Source organism: Capricornis sumatraensis, chromosome 2 (genome assembly GCF_032405125.1).
Source record: "Capricornis sumatraensis isolate serow.1 chromosome 2, serow.2, whole genome shotgun sequence".
Taxonomy (NCBI): domain Eukaryota; kingdom Metazoa; phylum Chordata; class Mammalia; order Artiodactyla; family Bovidae; genus Capricornis; species Capricornis sumatraensis.
Genome location: NC_091070.1, coordinates 59,488,098 through 59,507,845, shown reverse-complemented (window position 1 = coordinate 59,507,845; position 19,748 = coordinate 59,488,098). Strand labels below are relative to the sequence as shown.

General features: G+C 36.9%; 1 protein-coding gene across 2 annotated transcripts in view; it reads right to left on the bottom strand.

Moving 5' to 3' along the window:
• The window catches only part of SOS2 (SOS Ras/Rho guanine nucleotide exchange factor 2), a 100,788-nt gene that overhangs the window by 69,357 nt on the left and 11,683 nt on the right, over positions 1-19,748 (bottom strand). For both annotated transcript variants that reach the window (XM_068964046.1, XM_068964047.1), the window contains exons 2-4: positions 10,677-10,802; positions 6,652-6,783; positions 5,556-5,720 (exon numbers count right to left, since the gene is read on the bottom strand). In XM_068964046.1, the coding sequence (XP_068820147.1) occupies positions 5,556-5,720; positions 6,652-6,783; positions 10,677-10,802 (423 nt within the window). The remainder of the gene's footprint in view (positions 1-5,555; positions 5,721-6,651; positions 6,784-10,676; positions 10,803-19,748) is intronic.

The following is a 19,748-nucleotide window of genomic DNA, read 5'->3' as shown; positions in this document are numbered from 1 at the left end:
TTCTATTTTTCCCATCTGAATATTATTTTCCTTAATAGTGAAAATATATGAAGGGTTAAGCTTTAAAATTCCTTCCTATGATCATCTAACTATTCTCAGGAATCTCTGATGGGCCAGAATACATCATATAGTCAAATGCTGCTTTTTTTAAATGCAGAAAAAAACTTGATTCTCAAGTTCTCTGTCAAATTATATGACCTTGTCTGGGAAACTAGAGACCTCTAGAAAGCACTTATTTGAACAGTTTATTAAACAGATGGCTTGTAAGTTTCTGAAACAGTGCTCACAGGAAATCAGTTTAGATTTACGAAGATCACACCATATCACACTAGTCTCATTACTCCATTCACATGACTAGTCCCACAAATAAAGTCATTTGGATCTTTCCTATACATACAACAGTCTCTTGTGACAAATTTGGAATCATAGGAGGAAAGGATGGGCAAACTATAGCCCACAGTCCACAATGAGCCTACTGCCTTTTGTACAAATAAAAGTTTTACTAGAACACAGCCTAAACTCATTGTTTTATGGCTGCTTTCCTGCCACAAAAGCAAAGATGAGTGGTTCAAAGAAAGGCAAATATATATATACAGCCCACAAAACCTAAAATATTCATCTACCTATCTGCTCCTTTACAGATAAAGCCTGCTGATCCCCAAATTAGACAAAGAGGTGAAATGGCAGCTGACTAAAAGGCCATAGTGAAAAAATGTGGTCATTTATTAATCTAGAAGGATGCCTAGAATAATATTATGTGAGGAATATCACCTATTATACTTTTTCTAATATTTTTAATAAATAATTCAAACTGAAACAAACTAAGTTTCTTAGACTGGCATATATTACAAAAAGCTAGTAGGATATCTATAACGATGAATGACAAAACCAGATTTTTATAATATCTTGATATGCTGGACACAGTCTCAATAACAGTATTAAGTTTCAGAGAGATAAATTTGAATTCAAACTTGGATAAAAAAAAAATACCAACAGCACACATTGTAAGAAATCAAAGCTATAACATACTAGTACCTCACGTGAAAAGTCCTAGGGAGTTGAGACATATAACATACTAGCATCTCCAGTGAAAAGTCCTAGGGAGTTGAGACATCTGTGAACTCATTAAGTAAACAGAACAACATGTGCGCTCCAAAAAGTTAATAGTAAAATTATAAAAGAACATCATACCAAATAAAGGAAGTAGGCATGTCACTGTACTTTGTGTGGCCAGAACAAATCTAGACTGTTGTTTTTATTTTTGAAATCATAGTCTAAGAGCAATTTAAAGAAAATCTGAAAATCATGTCAAAAAGATTGGTTTGTTAAGTCTCAAAAGGTGAAAATTTAGTACATGGAAAAATGCTTTAAATAACGGAATGACTTATTCTGAAAAACAGTTTCATCTTATCTAACGTAGTCCAGAAGAGAGATTAGAATTAGGGAATCAAAGTTAATGGGAAAGTCAGATGAAAACTGACTTTTTATATATAGGATGGATAAATAATAAGGTCCTATTGTATAGTAGAAACTATATATATAAGAAACTATATTCAATATCCTATGATAAACTGTAATAGAAAGGAATATGAAAAAAGTGTATATATATATATGTGTGTGTATATACATATATATATAACTAAGTCACTTTGCTGTACAATCAATAGAAATTAAACACAACATTGTAAATCAATTATATTTCAGTAAAAAATTTTGTAATGCATGCCATACTTGATATTTATAGTTCTAATACAGGTTTGTACCCTAAAAATACACTGAATTTTAATAAATTCTCTTTTGGATAATTCCATCCAAAAATTTTTTTAAAAAGCATGGTGCATTTAAAATTGTACATATTGAATTATCAAGTATATTCTTGCTAATAAAAAACAGCTAGTCTGGAAAAAAGTTAATAGAAAAGTTAATTTTAACTCTCTATGAGGAAGACATTTCACCTAACTAGAATTCTATAAAAATGAATAGACAGTTTTATGAGCAATAAGCTCCCCAGTGCTCAAACAGACGCTATGTGACTACCACCTGTCAGTTTGCATATAGATCTGGTCTATTGTAATTCTGAGACTGTGTAATTCTCTAAGAATTTAACTACTTTTGCTTTTAAAAAGAGTCATAGAAAAGTTAACTGACTCAGATATAGAATGGTCTCCCCATTCCCACAGTCTGTCAATAATCCCATGCAAGGCCACTATTCAGGGCAGGGAGAGTGGAGGAATGGGGCAAATAAAGGAGGAATCCCTGCATGAGGGTGTGGGGAAAAGCTGCAGAGCCCCATCTCAGTGTGCTAGTTCCTGAGAGGAGTAGGGAGGGTGTTTACGGGAGTGGAGGGTTGTGGGCAGAAGATGTTAGGAGATCAATCAGAGTACAGAGACTATCCATATAATAGGGCAGCTTGATGCAGGGTGCTGGAGCCCTAGTGGGTAAGGAGGGTATCTGCACGGGAAGCTGGTCCAGCAGCAGTGGGCCAAGATGGGACTGTCAGAATTTGAGGAGGGTTAGGAGAACGTATACAAAGGAGAAGGGTTTCTATGCCAAAATAGGGTGTCTACACCAGTATGGGGAGATAGGCCTGCTGGGAGACTGGTCACATACAGAAGGGTTGATCAAACAAATAAATACATTAAGAAAAACAGGAGCCAGGTTTCTCACGATCAGATAATAGAATTACAAATGTAAAAAAGGGGAGGGGAAAGTGAAGTCTGTGGTAATGAACGTGGGTTGAAGAGAACTCATCTAAAGACACATAAGCCATAAATATAGATGTATATGTATGTGTTATTGTTGTCTCAGTCACCAAGTTTTGTCTGACACTTGCGTGACCCCATGGACTGTAGTCCACCAGGCTCCTCTGTCCACGGGATTTCTCAGGCGAGACTACTGGAGTGGGTTGCCATTTCCTTCTCCATGGGATCTACCCAATCCAGGGATCAAACCCACATCTCCTGCTTTGGCAGGCAGATTCTTTACCACTGAGCCACCAGGGAAGCCCATGTACGTATGTACACACACACACACACACACACCCTAATTTTGACCTTGAAGAGATCAGAGGAGTACACACACACACACACACCCTAATTTTGACCTCAAAGAGATCAGAGGAGTAACACACACACACACACACACACACACACACACACACACCCTAATTTTGACCTCAAAGAGATCAGAGGAGTAACACACACACACACACACCCCCTAATTTTGACCTCAAAGAGATCAGAGGAGTAACACACACACACACACACACCCTAATTTTGACCTCAAAGAGATCAGAGGAGTAACACTCCATTATCAATGAGCTCATCGAGCACCAAGATCATGGTTTCTAAAGACCATTCTCCACTAAAAGGAACCAGGAATTCTTAGAAAACAACTAATTCCAGGCTTGAGTAGCCAGGTAAAGAACAAGTTGAACCTGGAGCATCTTATGTCAAAAGAGAGACAGGGACAGAGAAGCAAACTGAAGGGGCTCCCACTGGTCAACTTGAGACAATCTGAATATCAAAATAACTAATAAAGTAACAAGTTATGTTCCACTAAATAAAATAAGAATCAGTGAGTCCATATTAAAATAAATCGTAGCTCAGTTGGTAAAGAATCTGCCTGCAATGCAGGAGACCTGGGTTCAATCCCTGGCTCGGGAAGATCCTCTGGAAAAGGAAACGGCAACCCACTCCAGTATTCTTGTCTAGAGAACCCCATGAACAGAGGAGCTCGGCAGGCTACAGTCCATTGGGTAGCAAGAGATGGACATGACTTAGCGACTAAACCACCACACAGTATGATGAGGAACAAGATATTTACATAGCCTTAAGATACCCCACAAAATATTCATTAATTACCAAAGGGTAAGGAGTCCTTTAAAGTAGAGAAATCTAGGAGACAAACCCTTAATCAAGGGATTGAAGTGACCATCACCAAAAATGGGGCACATCAAAACTGTTGTCATGTGAGAAAGTACAATGAGAACTTCTATGGCATTTCTGCCACAGCTCCATACATAACCTGAAACTTATCAAGAGAAAATGTCAGAAAAAAATGAAGAGCATTTTAAACATTAATAAGCATAATCCTTAAAAATGTCAAGGTCATAAAAGTTAAAGGAAGAATGAACGGCTCCAGAGTGAACAAGGAGAAAAAAAAAGATACATGACAACTAAACTGAACACATGATTCTGAACAGGATCATTCTGCTCTAAAAGACGTCATTGGGACAACTGGCAAAACCTGAATGGGGTCTGAGGATTACATAATATCAGCATTCATTTCCTGGATTTTGACTGTCATAGTGTGATTATACAGGAAAATGTTTTTGTTCATATGATACACTAAACTATGTCAATAACCTACTCTCAACTGGTTTAGGGTACAAGGGACTATCTTTTTTTGTACATGAAACTTTTCTAAAAGTAAGCTAGAAACTAAGTTAAAAAAAACATATAATCATTGTTTTTCATTTTTTGAGAAGTCAAACAGAAATAAGGAATTTCTATAATAAAATTTAGGTGAAAAATCATTTTTGAGACTATGGCATAGTACAATGGCTCTCAATTGTTAACCGTACCTCAGAATCACTTGTGACCCTAAAGGCCAATCCCAGACCAAGTAAATAAGAACCTCTAGAGGTAAGATGCAGACATCAGTATTCTTTTAAAGAATACTGGTAATTTTGATGTGCAAGGTGAAGAACCAGTGTCCTAGGCCAGACCCTGGGGGTAATTCACACCTAGAGGTCTAGCTTAGGCACTTATCTATGAAGTGTTTCTGGTCTTCCCTATCCAGAATTCAACACTTTCTCCACTGCACCTTTGATTCATTTGTATAATAGTAGTTTTAATTATCTTGTACTGCAATTATTCGTTTATAATACTTTATTACCCACTAAAATAAATTCCTTCTAACACAGGGACTGCTGATATGTTCAGTGTTGTACATTGCTCAGGGCAATATCTGACACATAACAGGCATTCAAAAATGTTGATTTCAAAAGAAAGAAAAAAAAAGGAGAAAAGTAGAAAGGGAAGAAAAGGAGGAGAGAAGAAAATAAAAGACTCAGTTTCTTTCCTCAGTAGCTTACAGACAGGAAGAATGAAGTAATAAAAAAAAAAGATCAGAAGAAAGTAACTCTGGCATTGTAAAATCTTCTCTTTCCTCATGCCCCACTGAATTATGCTACAAAATCAAAGTATGTTTTTCAAAATTACTTCTTAAACTTAAAAATATCTGAACGTTCTGGATTTATTCTCTTTCTAAAAATACAAAACTCAAACTACCCTTTTAAAACTTGTTTGAGGTTTTGGATGTTTCTTCTCTGCATGTAAAGAAGTTTTGCTGGAAAAAAAGAGATTCTCATCCCACCATATGCTGAAAAATCTGAAAATATCATTGTTATTAGTCTGTAAGGCCACCATTTTTCTGTCTTGCAACACTAGGAATTATAAAAATCACTAATATAACCCTGTATTAAAAAAGAGATAGAAGTGACATAAAATCACTAGCACTGTAGCTAAATTTAAATACTTTTTAACACTTACCTTATCTGCACACATTGACACTTTAATGTCTTGTTGAGATATTTCATAATGTCGGATATTAAAAACATAATTACCAGCCAATTTCAAAATATCAGCTGAGATATACTCTAGCACAGCCACAATATACAGGGATACATGGTAGTCCACTTTGTACCCTAAAACTTCCTGTGGAAAAAATAAACAATTTAATTCCCCAAAATGGCAGCACTGCCAAGTAGCAGATAAAATGCACTTAAAATTTTTATTTAACATTCTTGCTTATAAACAACTTTCCAGAAACCAAATGTCTAAACTCAAAGGTACCATAGGATGTAAAATGAGCTGTTGGCTCAGTATCAGGGTTTTGGTTTTGATTTTTTAAATCTAACAAATATGCCTTTAGTATCAAACAAGAAGAGATAGTTGATTCTAAGACAGAAATCTTAGACTGGACTTCACTGAAAACCTCTTGATATATTATCCAAAACCCATCTGACAAATATTTGCATTTTTTAAATTAATATTCCCAAATTACAACGGTTTCTACTGATGAGAGGACATCTATGTAGGGGGTTCTAAAACTGCTACCAAGGGATATTCAAATCCAGGTACACCAGCTACTCTATACAGACTAAATATTTCCTACCCAACACCCAACTTTACCAATGTATATAAAAATATCTATAACAGATACAAATGAATTTAAAAACAGTTCTGAACTCAGAGTAGCTTTTGCATTATACACAACAAAAAGCTGAAAGTTAATCAGGGTAACAGTCATCAGAAGATGCCAAAGAGATGCATTATTTCTTATCATTAACTTTTAATACTATTTGAAAAGCAACTGATTTTATCAGAGTCTATTCCTTTTTGTTTTTTGCATATATTAAAGAACATCTATATGTATGTATGCATGTGTGTATGTGTATATACAAGTATGTACATATTCAACCGCACATACACTGTCACATAGACCACGTATATAAATACATAAATATATTTATAGACCATGTATATGGATACATAAATACTATATAAAGGACTATTTGCTAAAAACAACTTCTCTCAATGGTTTTTTGTGTGTCTTGTTATTGTATGTTTGCTTGTTTGCTTTTACCTTCAATGAAGGATGGATTTTGTCCACAGGCAGTAAGAGAGGATTTCTTCTTTTTCGTTTCTCTATGGCAGACTGTGCATCAGCAATAGCCCATTTATCAATTGGATGAGGAAAGGTCTTTTGAACTCGTTCCTGTTCAGATCACAGCAGAACTATCGTTAACAGAAGTGCTCATAAACGGAAAGTTCATACAAAACTAACTTCATTATCATCCTCATGCCAACAGTTAATAGTAACATAACCTGTTCTGATTCCTGCAGTAAATGAACGTTTTTTGTTTAAAAAAAAAAACTCAAAGCACTATCAAGATTTTTCCACATAATTCCCACAGGTAAATAAAAAGGTGAAGTTTAAACAGAAAGCTTTAAGTGAAAGCATAACTAAGATAAAATTGGAAAAGAAAGAAAAAGTAATAATGTTAGAGATTAAAGCAAACATAAAATATGCTAAGTCAGTGATTCTAAGGTCAAGGTTTCTAGGGTTAAAATTGTTTACCCAGCAGAAGTTGTTAACTTGTTGTTAATAATTAGTAAACAGTCATTCTCCTTCTGCTAATCTCAGAGCTTTATAGAGAAAAATTTTAAAAAGAAGAAATATCATGTACCTCTTAAAGAATCAAGTGTGTGGCAGAGCTCAGAATAGTTTAAAGAAATGTATTGCTTGGCAAAAACAATACAAACCTTTTATATCATCTAATCTTATTAATAAATGTTACCAGTAATTGGCAGGAATAATGAGAAGTGATGATAATTGAATCAAACTCCAATTCAGCAGAATTTCCTGTTTTTTAAATTACATTCTCAGCTTCTAGCATATTTAGCTTCTGAAAAGTATGCTTTTATTATATTTAGTTATGTCCAATTCTTACAACAAAGAATAGGGAAACAAATGCATCAATTACCAGAGTCCCTGAAAATCTTAGATCTATTGTTGTCACTGTTAGTCGCTAAGTCGTGTCTGACTCTTTGTGACCCCATGAACTGCAGCACACCAGGCTTCCCTGCCCTTCACTGTCTCCCTGAGTTTGCTCAAACTCATCTCCACTGAGTCAGTGATGACATCTAGTCACCTCATCCTCTTTCGTCCCTTTTTACTCCTGCTCTCAATCTTTCTCAGCATCAGGGTCTTTTCCAATACGAGTCATCTCTTTGCATCACGTGGCCAAAGTATTAGAGTTTCAGCTTTAGCATCAGTCTTTCCAATGAGTACTCAGGGTTGATTTCCTTTAGGACTGACAGATTTGATCTCCTTGCAGTCCAAGGGACTCTCAAGAAATTTTTTCCAGCACCACAATTCAAAAGCATCAATTCTTTGGCACTCAGCCTTCTTTATGGTCTAGCTCTCACATCTGCCATGACTATTGGAAAAACTATAGCTTTGATTATACGGACTTTGGTCGGCAAAGTAGTATCTTTGCTTTTTAATACAGTCTAAATTTGTCATAGCTTTTCCTCCAAGGAGCAAGTGTCTTTTAATTTCATGGCTGCAGTCAATGTCCACAGTGACTTTGGAGCCCAAGAAAATAAAGTCTGTTACTGTTTCTATTTTTTCCCCATATTTGCCATGAAGTGATGGGACTGGATACTTAGTTTTCTGAATGTTGAGTTTTAAGCCAGCTTTTACACTCTCCTCTTTCACCCTCATCAAGAGTTTCTTTAGTTCCTCTTAACTTTCTGCCATTAGAGTGGTATCATCTGTACAGCTATGGTTGTTGATATTTCTCCCAGCAATTTTGATTCCAGCTTGTGAGTCATCCAGCCCAGCATTTCACATGATGTACTCTGCACAGAAATTAAATATGCAGGGTAACAGTACACAGCCTTGATGTACTCCTTTCCAAATTTTGAACCAGTCGTTGTTCCATGTCTGGTTCTAACTGTTGCTTCTTGACCTGCATACAGGTTTCTCATGAGGCAGAAAGGAGGTCTATTACTCCAAAATAAGATTATCCTTTACCCTGGAAGTTGTTGCCTTGTTAGAAAATAATTTTCAAAGAAAGGTGACATAAACAATATAATGCCAAAGTAACTTTTAAAAACTATACTGACAGATATTTCTAAAAATTTAGAAATACTCACATGTAACTCAGCCAAAACAGTATTGCAGCACTAAATTACACATGATCTTTTAGGTAGACACACACATGCTTCCCTTGTAGCTCAGACAGTAAAGAATCTGCCTGCAATGTGGGAGACCTGGCTTCAATCCCTGGGTTGGGAAGATCCCCTGGAGAAGGAAATGGCTACCCACTCCAGTCTTCTTGCCTGGAGAATTCCATAGACAGAGAAGCCTGGCAGGCTACAGTCCATGGGGCTGCAAAGAGTCAGACATGACTGAACAACTTTCACATTCATTCATTCATATATGCTGCTGCTAAGTCGCTTCAGTCGTGTCCGACTCTGTGCGACCCCATAGACAGCAGCCCACCAGGCTCCCCCGTCCCTGGGATTCTCCAGGCAAGAACACTGAAGTGGGTTGCCATTTGCTTCTCCAATGCATGAAAGTGAAAAGTGAAAGTGAAGTCACTCAGTCGTGTCCGACTTCGCGACCCTATGGACTGCAGCCCACCAGGCTCCTCCATCTATGGGATTTTCCAGGCAAGAGTACTGGAGTGGGTTGCCGTTGCCTTCTCCTCATTCATATATATATACATATATATGTATATTTTTTTAATCGATGATTAAATATCTTTATTCTACACTAGTGCTTTACTGAACCTAATATTTGTATGCAGTAAAATGCACAGATCTTAAGTGTAAAATTAGATAAGTTTTGAAAAATGTTTACACCTGTGTAACCATCTCACTAATCAAGATTACAGAAAATTTCTATCATCTTAATCTCAGCTTCATAGGCAGCCACCATCCTGATTTCTATCACCATTACTTTCCGCTATTTCTGATTTTCATGTAATTGGAATCAATACATATATACTCTCTGGGGTTTGGCTTATATTTTGCTCCATGTGATAACTGTAGATTATAGCTATGTTACTGCATATATCAATAGTTTATTCCTTCATTTTACTACTGAGTAGCATTCTATTTTATGAATCTATCACAATTTGTTTTCCCATTTTCCTATAGATGGAAATTTTAGCTGTTTTCAATTTTTGCTTGTTATGAATAAAACTGCTTAGACATTCTTATGTAAGTCTCTTTGTGAAGGTATATTTTCATTTCTTTAGGATTAAATACCCAGCAATAAAACTGCAAGGTCATAGGTTAGGTATTTAGTTAACTATAAGAAACTGCAAAACAATTTTCCAAAGTAGTTTTGCCATTTTATACTTCTACTAGCAGTGTTTAAGAGTTCCAGTTGCTCTACATGCCATCAGTATTCCATGTTATCAGTCTAACTTTATCCCTTTTAGTGGGTGTGAAATATCTCCTTTTAGTTTAAATTTCTATTTCCCTGATGAATTATGAGTTTGAATGCTTTTCATATGCTCTTTTACGAACTGTCTATTCAAGACTTTTGCTCATTTGGGTGAACAAAGAATCTTTTTATTATGGATTTGTAATTGTTTTTCAACATATTCTGGATACAAGCCCTTTGTAAGGAATACATATTGAAAGCATTTCCACCAGGTTTGTGACTTGTATCATTTTTTTCTTCACATCAATTTTATTATTTTGATATTTATGGTATTTGAGTCCTCTGTAAAAAAAAATTGTTTAACATCATCTTATAAAGATATTCTCCTGCATTTTCTTCTAGAAACTTCATGGTTCCAGCTATTATTTTTAAGATTATGATATATCTTAAATTTCTGAGATTGGTTTCAAGGGTTTTTTCCCACCAAAAATTTATCCAGTTGTTTTAACACTTATTTTGGCTGAATAATTTTACTTTCCTCATTGAATTGCCTTGACATCTTTGACAAAAATGAATTGATCATACATCCCCCATATGATTTCAATGGTTTTAGTTTCCATGATAATTTTAAATGATATAGATGTAGATATAAAAATTAATTTATACAGTGGTTCAATGACTTTTTGAAATAATAGAATAATTTTTACCTCCACATCTTGAACAGTCCTTGGTTGGGCCATGCATAATTTATTAAGCAGCTGAAAAATCAGCTCTTCAATATAATAGAGAGACTCTTCATTAGCTGAGAGATTGGGATGTACTTGCTCCTGAACCTTAAAAAAAAAAAATTCTCAATTTAAGTATAAGCAAAATGATACTTATTAAACAAAAGCCTGAGAATCTTATGTATAATTAATAGTACTTTATCAGAATGGTTATTCAAATACAGACATAAAACACACCAAAAAATGGGGGGAAAAAACTGTTGGTTTCTGTAAACTTTTCTTAACTCATAGAAGTCATTCTTAATCTTTTTTAGACTATGGGGTTGGAGAGTGAACAGCAACCAGATCAAACCAGTCAATCCTAAAGGAAATCGGTCCTGAATATTCACTGGAAGGACTAATGCCAAAGCTGAAACTCCAACACTTTGGGCACCTGATACAAACAACCAACTCATTGGAAAAGACCCAGATACTGGGAAAGACTGAAGGCAAAAGGACAAGGGGGTGGCAGAGGATGAGAGAGAGGATAGATAGCATCACCAACTTAATGCACATGAATTTGCACAAACTCTGGGAGGCAGTGAAGGACAGAGGAACGTGGCATGCTGCGGTCCATGGGGTTGCAGAGAGTTGGACATGCCTTAGTGACTAAACAACTTGATTTTCTATGAAAATCAACTGAAAGCCACTGGTCTCTCTTCTCCTTACCACCAAAAAACCATATACACATAAAATATTCAATCCAACTTGAGAGGAAGCATGGATACCCTGAAGTTAATTAATAAACCTACTTGTACAAGGATCCTGTTAGGGACGATATCAGTCACTCTCACAAAAGTCCTGAGGCTGTAAATTTCTGTGATAAGAGGAGAGGCAGCCATCTATCTGTGTACAGAAACATGTACATAACTTTGTACGTGCTTTGGGTTTTGCCCTTCCTGTGACAATTATAACCCTAATGGCTTTCCTTTCCCCTTCGAGTAGAGCTACTGCAGTGCCTCAGAGGTTTGTCTATATGCTTTGGTGGATTGCATGTGAGTGTAAAGCCCAGTTGTTGGGGGTGGGTGTGGGGGAGGAGGAAGCTTGGCTAACTGTAGGCCAACGGTGGAGCTGAGGCACTATCAGCCCCACAGAGGTGGGTCAGAGGCGTTCTGCTCCGAGCTGCATTTTCCCCTCACCCAGAAACAACACCATTCTTGCTCCCATTCCTACAACCCCCCTCTGCCTCAGATGAAAGTGACACCACTCTGCTTACAGATAACAAGTTCAGGTGCTTTGGGTCATTGGTCTTCAATCTACCCTGTTTTTCTAGAGTTGCGACCAACTCCAGAGGCATTTTCTGAGAAAAGTGGTTGAGGTCTGCGGTCATGACTAAAAAGTGATACCAATATTGTACCACGTGAGTCAGATGCTTCTCTTCAGTTTCAGCATGATTACTACCAACCCTCACTCTCCCAGGGAGGCAAGGGGCAGGACCCTTTTCACTTAGGCTGCTGACTCTATTACAAAACTATTTCCTACAGTTCAAAAGTAAGAGAACATTTTGCATTAGACCTGGGCTATATGCAGAATCAAAACTGGCTGTGAGTTAGAAGAGATACCCTTAAATTTGAGGCCCAGAACACCCAGGGAGTCTGTATAGTGTGTCATAAAGGTCTTCAGTGTATTTGGGCCCACCTCACAACTTCTGGGCCAGCCTGACTGCTGATGTCCACATTAGCACATACTTGAGAGAGTGAGAGTGAGAGTGAAGTCGCTCAGTCGTATCCGACTCTTTGCGACCCCATGGACTGTAGCCTATCAGGCTCCTCCGTCCATGGGATTTTCCAAGCAACAGTGCTGGAGTGGATTGCCATTTCCTTCTCCAAGCACATACTTGAACTTCTCTGAACTAATGTAGTTCAGATGTTTGACCCCTGAGTTTGAGAAGCGAAAACTGGGTAGCCCAGCTACCAAAACAGACCAGATGTCCCTCAAAAAAGCACAGGTTCCTGGCTACAGACCCTAGGAAGGTGAATCAAACCTTTTTCCTTTGGCTTTTCTTTCCAAATTTATTTGCTTTTAAAAACTATAAACTCTGGCTATTGTTTCCTATGTCCTCAGGGCCCCCTGGGTACACCTATAAAGCTTGATGATTTCAGAGCAGATGTAAGCCAAGAAACCACGGCACTGAATGCGCTGAGTTCAGACAAATGATATTTATATACACACTCAAATTTGAAGATAATGTGTAATTCTTTAGGTTTCAAACACTGTAATTAGATATAAAGCAAAAATTAAAACGTGTTGCAAAGTTAAAAAAGAAATAAAACAAACCTACTAGAAGTCTATGAACATTAGGTCATAAACCCCAGCAACAGAAGTATCTCTGAATGACCATACGATTTTATAAATTATAGAGGTGCCCTATGAAGTGCACACAGGAGAAGGCAATGGCAACCCACTCCAGTACTCTTGCCTGGAAAATCCCATGGGGAGGAGCCTGGTGGACTGCAGTCCATGGGGTCACTAACAGTCAGACACAACTGAGCAACTTCACTTTCACTTTTCACTTTCATGCATTGGAGAAGGAAATGGTAACCCACTCCAGTGTTCTTGCCTGGAGAATCTCAGGGACGATGGAGCCTGGTGGGCTGCCATCTATGGGGTCGCACCGAGTTGGACACGACTGAAGTGACTTAGCAGCAGCATGAAGTGCACCCTACTTCATAGGGCACCTCTATACCATCCCCAAGAAAAAGAAATGCAGAAAGGCAAAATGGTTGTATGAGGAGGCCTCTCAAATACGTGAGAAAAGAAGAGAGGTAACAGCCAAAGGAGAAAGGATATACCCATCTGAATGCAGAGTTCCAAAGAATAGCAAGGAGAGATAAGAAAAGCTTCTTAAGACCAATGCAAAGAACCAGAGGAAAACAATAGAATGGGAAAGACTAGAAATCTCTTGAAGAAAATTAGAGATACCAAGGAAATATTTCATGCAAAGATGGGCACAATAAAGGACAGAAATGGTACGGACCTAACAGAAGCAAAAAATATTAAGAAGAGGTGACAAGAATACACAGAACTGTACAAAAAAGATCGTAAAGACCTGATAACCACGAAGGTGTGATCACTGACCTAGAGCCAGACATGCTGCAGTGTCCAAAGGGCCTTAGGAAGCATCATTAGGAACAAAGTTAGTGGAGATGATGGAATTCCAGCTGAGCTATTTCAAATCTTTAAAAATGATGCTATGAAAGAGCTGCACTCAATATGCCAGCAGATTTGGAAAACTCAGTAGTGGCTACAGGACTGGAAAAGGTCAGTTTTCATTCTGGTACCAAAGAGGGGCAATGCCAAAGAATGTTCAAATTACCACACAATTATACTCCTTTCATATGCGAGCAAGTTAATGCTCAAAATCCTTCAAGCTAGGCTGTAACAGTATGTGAACTGAGAACAGGAAGATGTACAAGCTGGATTTAGAAATGGCCGAGGAACCAGAGACCAAATTGCAACATCTGTTGGACCACAGAGAAAGCAAGAGAATTCCAGAAAAATATCTACTTCTGCTTCACTGACTATGTTAATGTCTTTGACTGTGTGGATCACAACAAACTGAAAAAATCTTAAAGAAATGAGAATACCAGACCACCTTTCCTGTCTCCTGAGAAACCTGTATGCAGGTCAAGAAGCGATAGTTAGAATTGGACATGGAACAAAGAACTGGTTCAAAATTGGGAAAGGAGTACATCAAGGCTGTATATTGTCACCCTGCGTATTTCCATTGTTTCCCCATCTATTTGCTTTGAAGTGATGAGACTGGATGCCATGATCTTAATTTTTTGAATGTTGAGTTTTAAACCTGCTTTTACACTCTTCTCTTTCAATAGATAGGGTAAAATTATAAACAGTGACAGACTTTATTTTTGTGGGCTCCAAAATCACTGCAGACGGTGACTGCAGCCATGAAATTAAAAGACATTTGCTCCTTGGAAGAAAAGCTATGACCAACCTAGATGGCATATTTAAAAGCAGAGACATTACTTTGCTGACAAAGGTCCATATAGTCAAAGCTATGGTTTTTCCAGTAGTCATGTATGGATGTGAGAGCTGGAAAATAAAAAAGGCTGGGCACCAAAGAACTAATGACTTTGAACTGTGGTGTTGGAGAAGACTCTTGAGAGTCCCCTGGACTGCAAGAAGATCAAACCAGTCAATCCTAAAGGAAATCAACCCTGAATATTCATTGGAAGAACTGATACTGAAGCTGAAGCTCCAATACTCTGGCCACCTGATGCTAAGAGCCGACTTACTGGAGAAGACCCTGATGGTGGGAAAGATTTGAGGGCAGGAGAAGGTGGTGACAGGGTGAGATGGTTGGATGGCATCACTGACTCAATGGACATGAGTCTGAGCAAACTCCAGGAAACAGTAAAGGACAGGGAAGCTTGGTGTGCTGCAGTGCATGGTCGCAGAGTCGGACGCAACTGAGCGACTGAACAACAACAAACAGGATTTAAGAATGTTGATATAACGATAAACAGATGAATGGAACAGAACAGACAGTACAGAAACAAGTCTACAGATATATAGACCCTAGATGTGCAACAGAGGTGGCACAATGGGTAGGGGGAGAATTGCTGAGGAAAGGTGGGGCAAGTGGGTGAATAGTGAACAACTGGACACTCGTACAGAAAGAATGAAATCAACTCCTATTCATGCTTAAAACAAAGATCAATTTTAGTCTGATTTTAGATCTATTAAATAAAAAGACCTAATAAAGTTCTGATAATATAAAATAATAGATAACAATCTCATGACCTCAGGACAGAAAAGGAGTTACTAAAAAGGACACAAAAATTACTATCCATAAAGGAAAGGATTTAAAAACTTATCAACATTAAAATTTAAAACAAGTTCAGCAAAAGACATCTTTAAGAAAATGAAAAGGCAAGTTACAGAGTTGAAGATCTATGTTAACACATAACACAAAAGGGCTCACATTCGGAATATATTATAAAGAACTTCTAAAAATTCAACAGGGAAAAAATGATAAAAATCCTAATAGAAAAAAATTGGCAAAAAAATTTTAAACCAGTACTTCACAGAAGAAGAAATTCAAATGGTCAATTAATGTGAAAATGTGCTCCAGCTCTTTAGCCATCAGGGAAGTGCAAATTAAACCACAGTGAAATCTGTCACCCACTTACCAGACAAGAAAGTGAAAAAATATGATAATATCAAGTATTGGTGATTATGCAGAAAAATGGGAACTCACACACACTGGCACTGGGGTGCAAAATGGCTCTATCACTTTGGAAAACTTTGCTGTCATCTACTACAGTTCAAGATATGATACCCTATAATCCGGCAATTCTACTGTTCAATATATTTATATCTTTTAAAGCTCTATAGTCCAATACAGGAGACACTAGCCTAATGTGGCTAGTATGAGCACCTGAAATGTAGCTTGACCAAACTGAGATGGGCTATAAAATACATACCAGATGTCAAAGATCTAGAATACAAAAAGAATGTCAAATATCTCAATAATTTTTTTTGTTGGCTAAATGCTGAAATGACTACATTCATTGGGTTAAATATGTTATTTAGATAAACTTGATCTGTGTCTTCTTACATTTTTAATGTGGCTATGCACGCATGTGGAGAAGGCAATGGCGACCCACTCCAGTACTCTTGCCTGGAAAATTCCATGGACGGAGGAGCCTGGTAGGCTGCAGTCCATGGGGTCGCTGAGGGTCGGACACAACTGAGCTACTTCACTTTCATGCATTGGAGAAGGCAATGGCAACCCACTCCAGTGTTCTTGCCTGGAGAATCCCAGGGATGGGGGAGCCTGGTGGGCTGCCGTCTATGGGGTCTCATGGAGTCGGACACAACTGAAATGACTTAGCAGCATGTACCCATGTACATGCATGCTCAGTTGCTAAGTCAAGTCCAACTCTTTGTGACCCCATGGAATGCAGGCTACCAGGCTCCTCTGTTCATGGGATTTTCCAGGCAAGAATACCGGAGTGGATTGCTATTTTCTTCTCCAGGGGATCTTCCCAGTCCAAGGACTGAACCCGCATCTCCTGCACTGGCAGGCAGATTCTTTACCACTGTGCCACCTGAGAAGCCCTAACATGACTATGAGAAAACTTCAGATTACATATGTGGTTAATATTATATTTCATTTGGACAGCACTATTCTAGAGAAATAAGCACAAACATTTACAGAATACATGAACAAAAAGGTTCAGAAAAAAACGTTATTGGTATACCTTCAAATTAAAAAGGCAAATTCAAATACCTATCTATAGTATGATAGATAAATTGTGGCATATTCACACAATGGAATGTATATACAGCAAAAAACAAAACATGAGTAAAGACAGCTCCACAAAATGTGGATATATCTTCAAAATAATGTTGGCAGAAAGAAGACAGATTAAAAAAAACAAACAAATTTCATTCACAAAGTTCAAGATCAGATAAAATTAAGCTGCGGTGTTTAAGAACACATGCTTAGATGATGAAACTATAAAGGAAAGTAGTGATGACTACTGGTTACTTTCTGGAGAGTTCTCTTGACAAAAATGTTTAAAATGTGCTATTTTCTCACCTGGGTGATGGTTAATTAAGAGTTCCTTAAATTGTATGTTTATGTTTTATGCATTTGCTAGCTGTACGTTACATTTCACCATAGATAAAATTTTAAAAAGAAAATCACCACCAAGCAAACAGAAAATCAAGGGGTGAAATTATCAATATATTAAATCATTAAGGGCCCTCCTAGTTCCCATCTTAATGAAAGAAATGAAAATGTCAGAATGCCTGGAGATATAGAGAATATCTTACAAATTCAGAGTAGAGGGAGAAAACACGTCATGCACAAAGTAGACACCATTAAATCAGCTCCAGATTTCAACAATAATACTAGAAGTTGGAAGGCAATAACTTCCAACCTTTAATAAGATCTTAACAAATTGTCAATCAAATGTTAAGGTATAATGAAGACATGCTTGGATCTAACATGGCCAAAAATTTTACTCTCACATGCTCTTTTTCGTTGAGCTTTATAGTTTGTACCACAATAAAAAAGCATACAAATCAAGATAGAGGAAAATATGGGATATAAGAAACACAGGAACCGATGCAAAAGAAAAGCCAAAGGAATGCCTAGGATGAAGTGAAGAGAAATTATGAGATCTGTAAAACGAGCATAAAGGTCACCAGTCCAATCAGAGCAGACCAAGAGGCTCTGAAAGAAACTATCTCAGGAAGATGAAATTAACAGAGTATCTGATGGATGTAAAACTCTCGAGAGGATATTTAGACAACTGGTAGGGAGTTTGAGCTTAAATTGATAAATACATAGAAAATACACAAACAAGAACACAAGATAATTATTAACTTCAGTAAAATGCTGAAAGAAAGAAAAAGGGGTTTAACTCTAAGTAACATATAGTATATGGTCATTATGTACAGTAATAATACTATAAACTCTGAATATTGATCCAACCAACATTAAGATAGAAGCATGGAGGGGGAGGGGAGACAGGAAGTATGTACATGTGGTAAATCTACATGTGGTTGGAGGGGAGAATATATACATATGTGTGTGTGTGCACAAAAGATATTAAAACCTTACCTTCCATAGTAGGAAGCCAACAGATACTGCCCAAAACAGAAAGGTCAATAGAGCAGAAGCACTTTTTTTTCTTAGAGATACAGAATACTGAAATAGATCACTTTGAAAAATTAAAGGGACTGCATCTAGGAAGCAAAAACTGTTGTGAATAGTGAGGAGATACTGCTATTTTTCCTAACAAGCCTTATAGAGCTAGTTATCTTTTCATTTCCATGAATAATTTTGATAAAAGCAAACTTACAAAGAAACATAATTTGAAGTGGGGAAGTGAGAGAGAGAAATGACACATGAAGCTGGAGACAATAACCAATAACGAAGTCTGGATGAGAAGAGCTTAACTAAGGCAGCTGGAAATCCATATAGGACCACCATCCAAAAAACCTGGCATTACATTTTTTTTGGAAATTCAAAATAGATTTGGGAGAAATAAATATTTCCTGTTACATGCCAAGAGGAAACTTAATTACACTCTACCATATATTTCTATTATAACAACAGAACAGACATTTAAAATATATGTATAAACACATAAAAATATATGTATAAAATAAACATTTATATTGGAAGTTTAGCTTAAAAAAGTCCATAAGACTGTTTCTTATAACATTCTTCCACAAAAGCCGACGGCCCCATTCAGTACAAATGACTATGCATGAGAATTAAGATAATGTCTAACTGGGATACATATTTTTTCCGTGATTATGATTTCAGTAAGTAACCTGAAAAGCAACCTTAACACTAAGCATCTGAGTTTCTTATGCTAAATTCACTAAATTGCAAAGATGAAAAGTCATAAAAACAATATAAAATCTTAAAATCCTAGCTATAAATACTAAAAAGGACATCAAAAGGACAACAAAAGATAACCGTACTTTGCAATACCACAGTATTTACTATCTCAGCACCCTAAGAGACAGTAAATATAAAATTACCACATCAGAACAAACTCACTCAAACTCACTTTTCATATTTTTCTGAAAGACTAGGCAGAAAAAAAGAGCAATTAAAATAATTTTCAGTCTTTAACAGATTAACAAGTCAGACCTGTATTCTCGTTACACCATATTTTCAAATTGCCAAAAGATCTTTCCTTACACATACACTGTAAAGAGAAAAATCATACTGCTAGATTTCTGTGTAGACACATATAAAAGCATTAAACTTAATTTTTTAAATTGATAAACCCTAGCTAGATCTGACAAATTTCAGAAATGTTATTTCCTAATATATATATTTTTTCAGTTTCCCATACTCGGAATCAAATAAAAAAATCTTGCTAGTGCAAATTGTTCAATCAACTAACATTTGCGTTTAGGGTATGGCAGAAAGTGAAGAGGAACTAAAAAGCCTCTTGATGAAAGTCAAAGAGGAGAGTGAAAAAGTTGGCTTAAAGCTCAACATTCAGAAAACAAAGATCA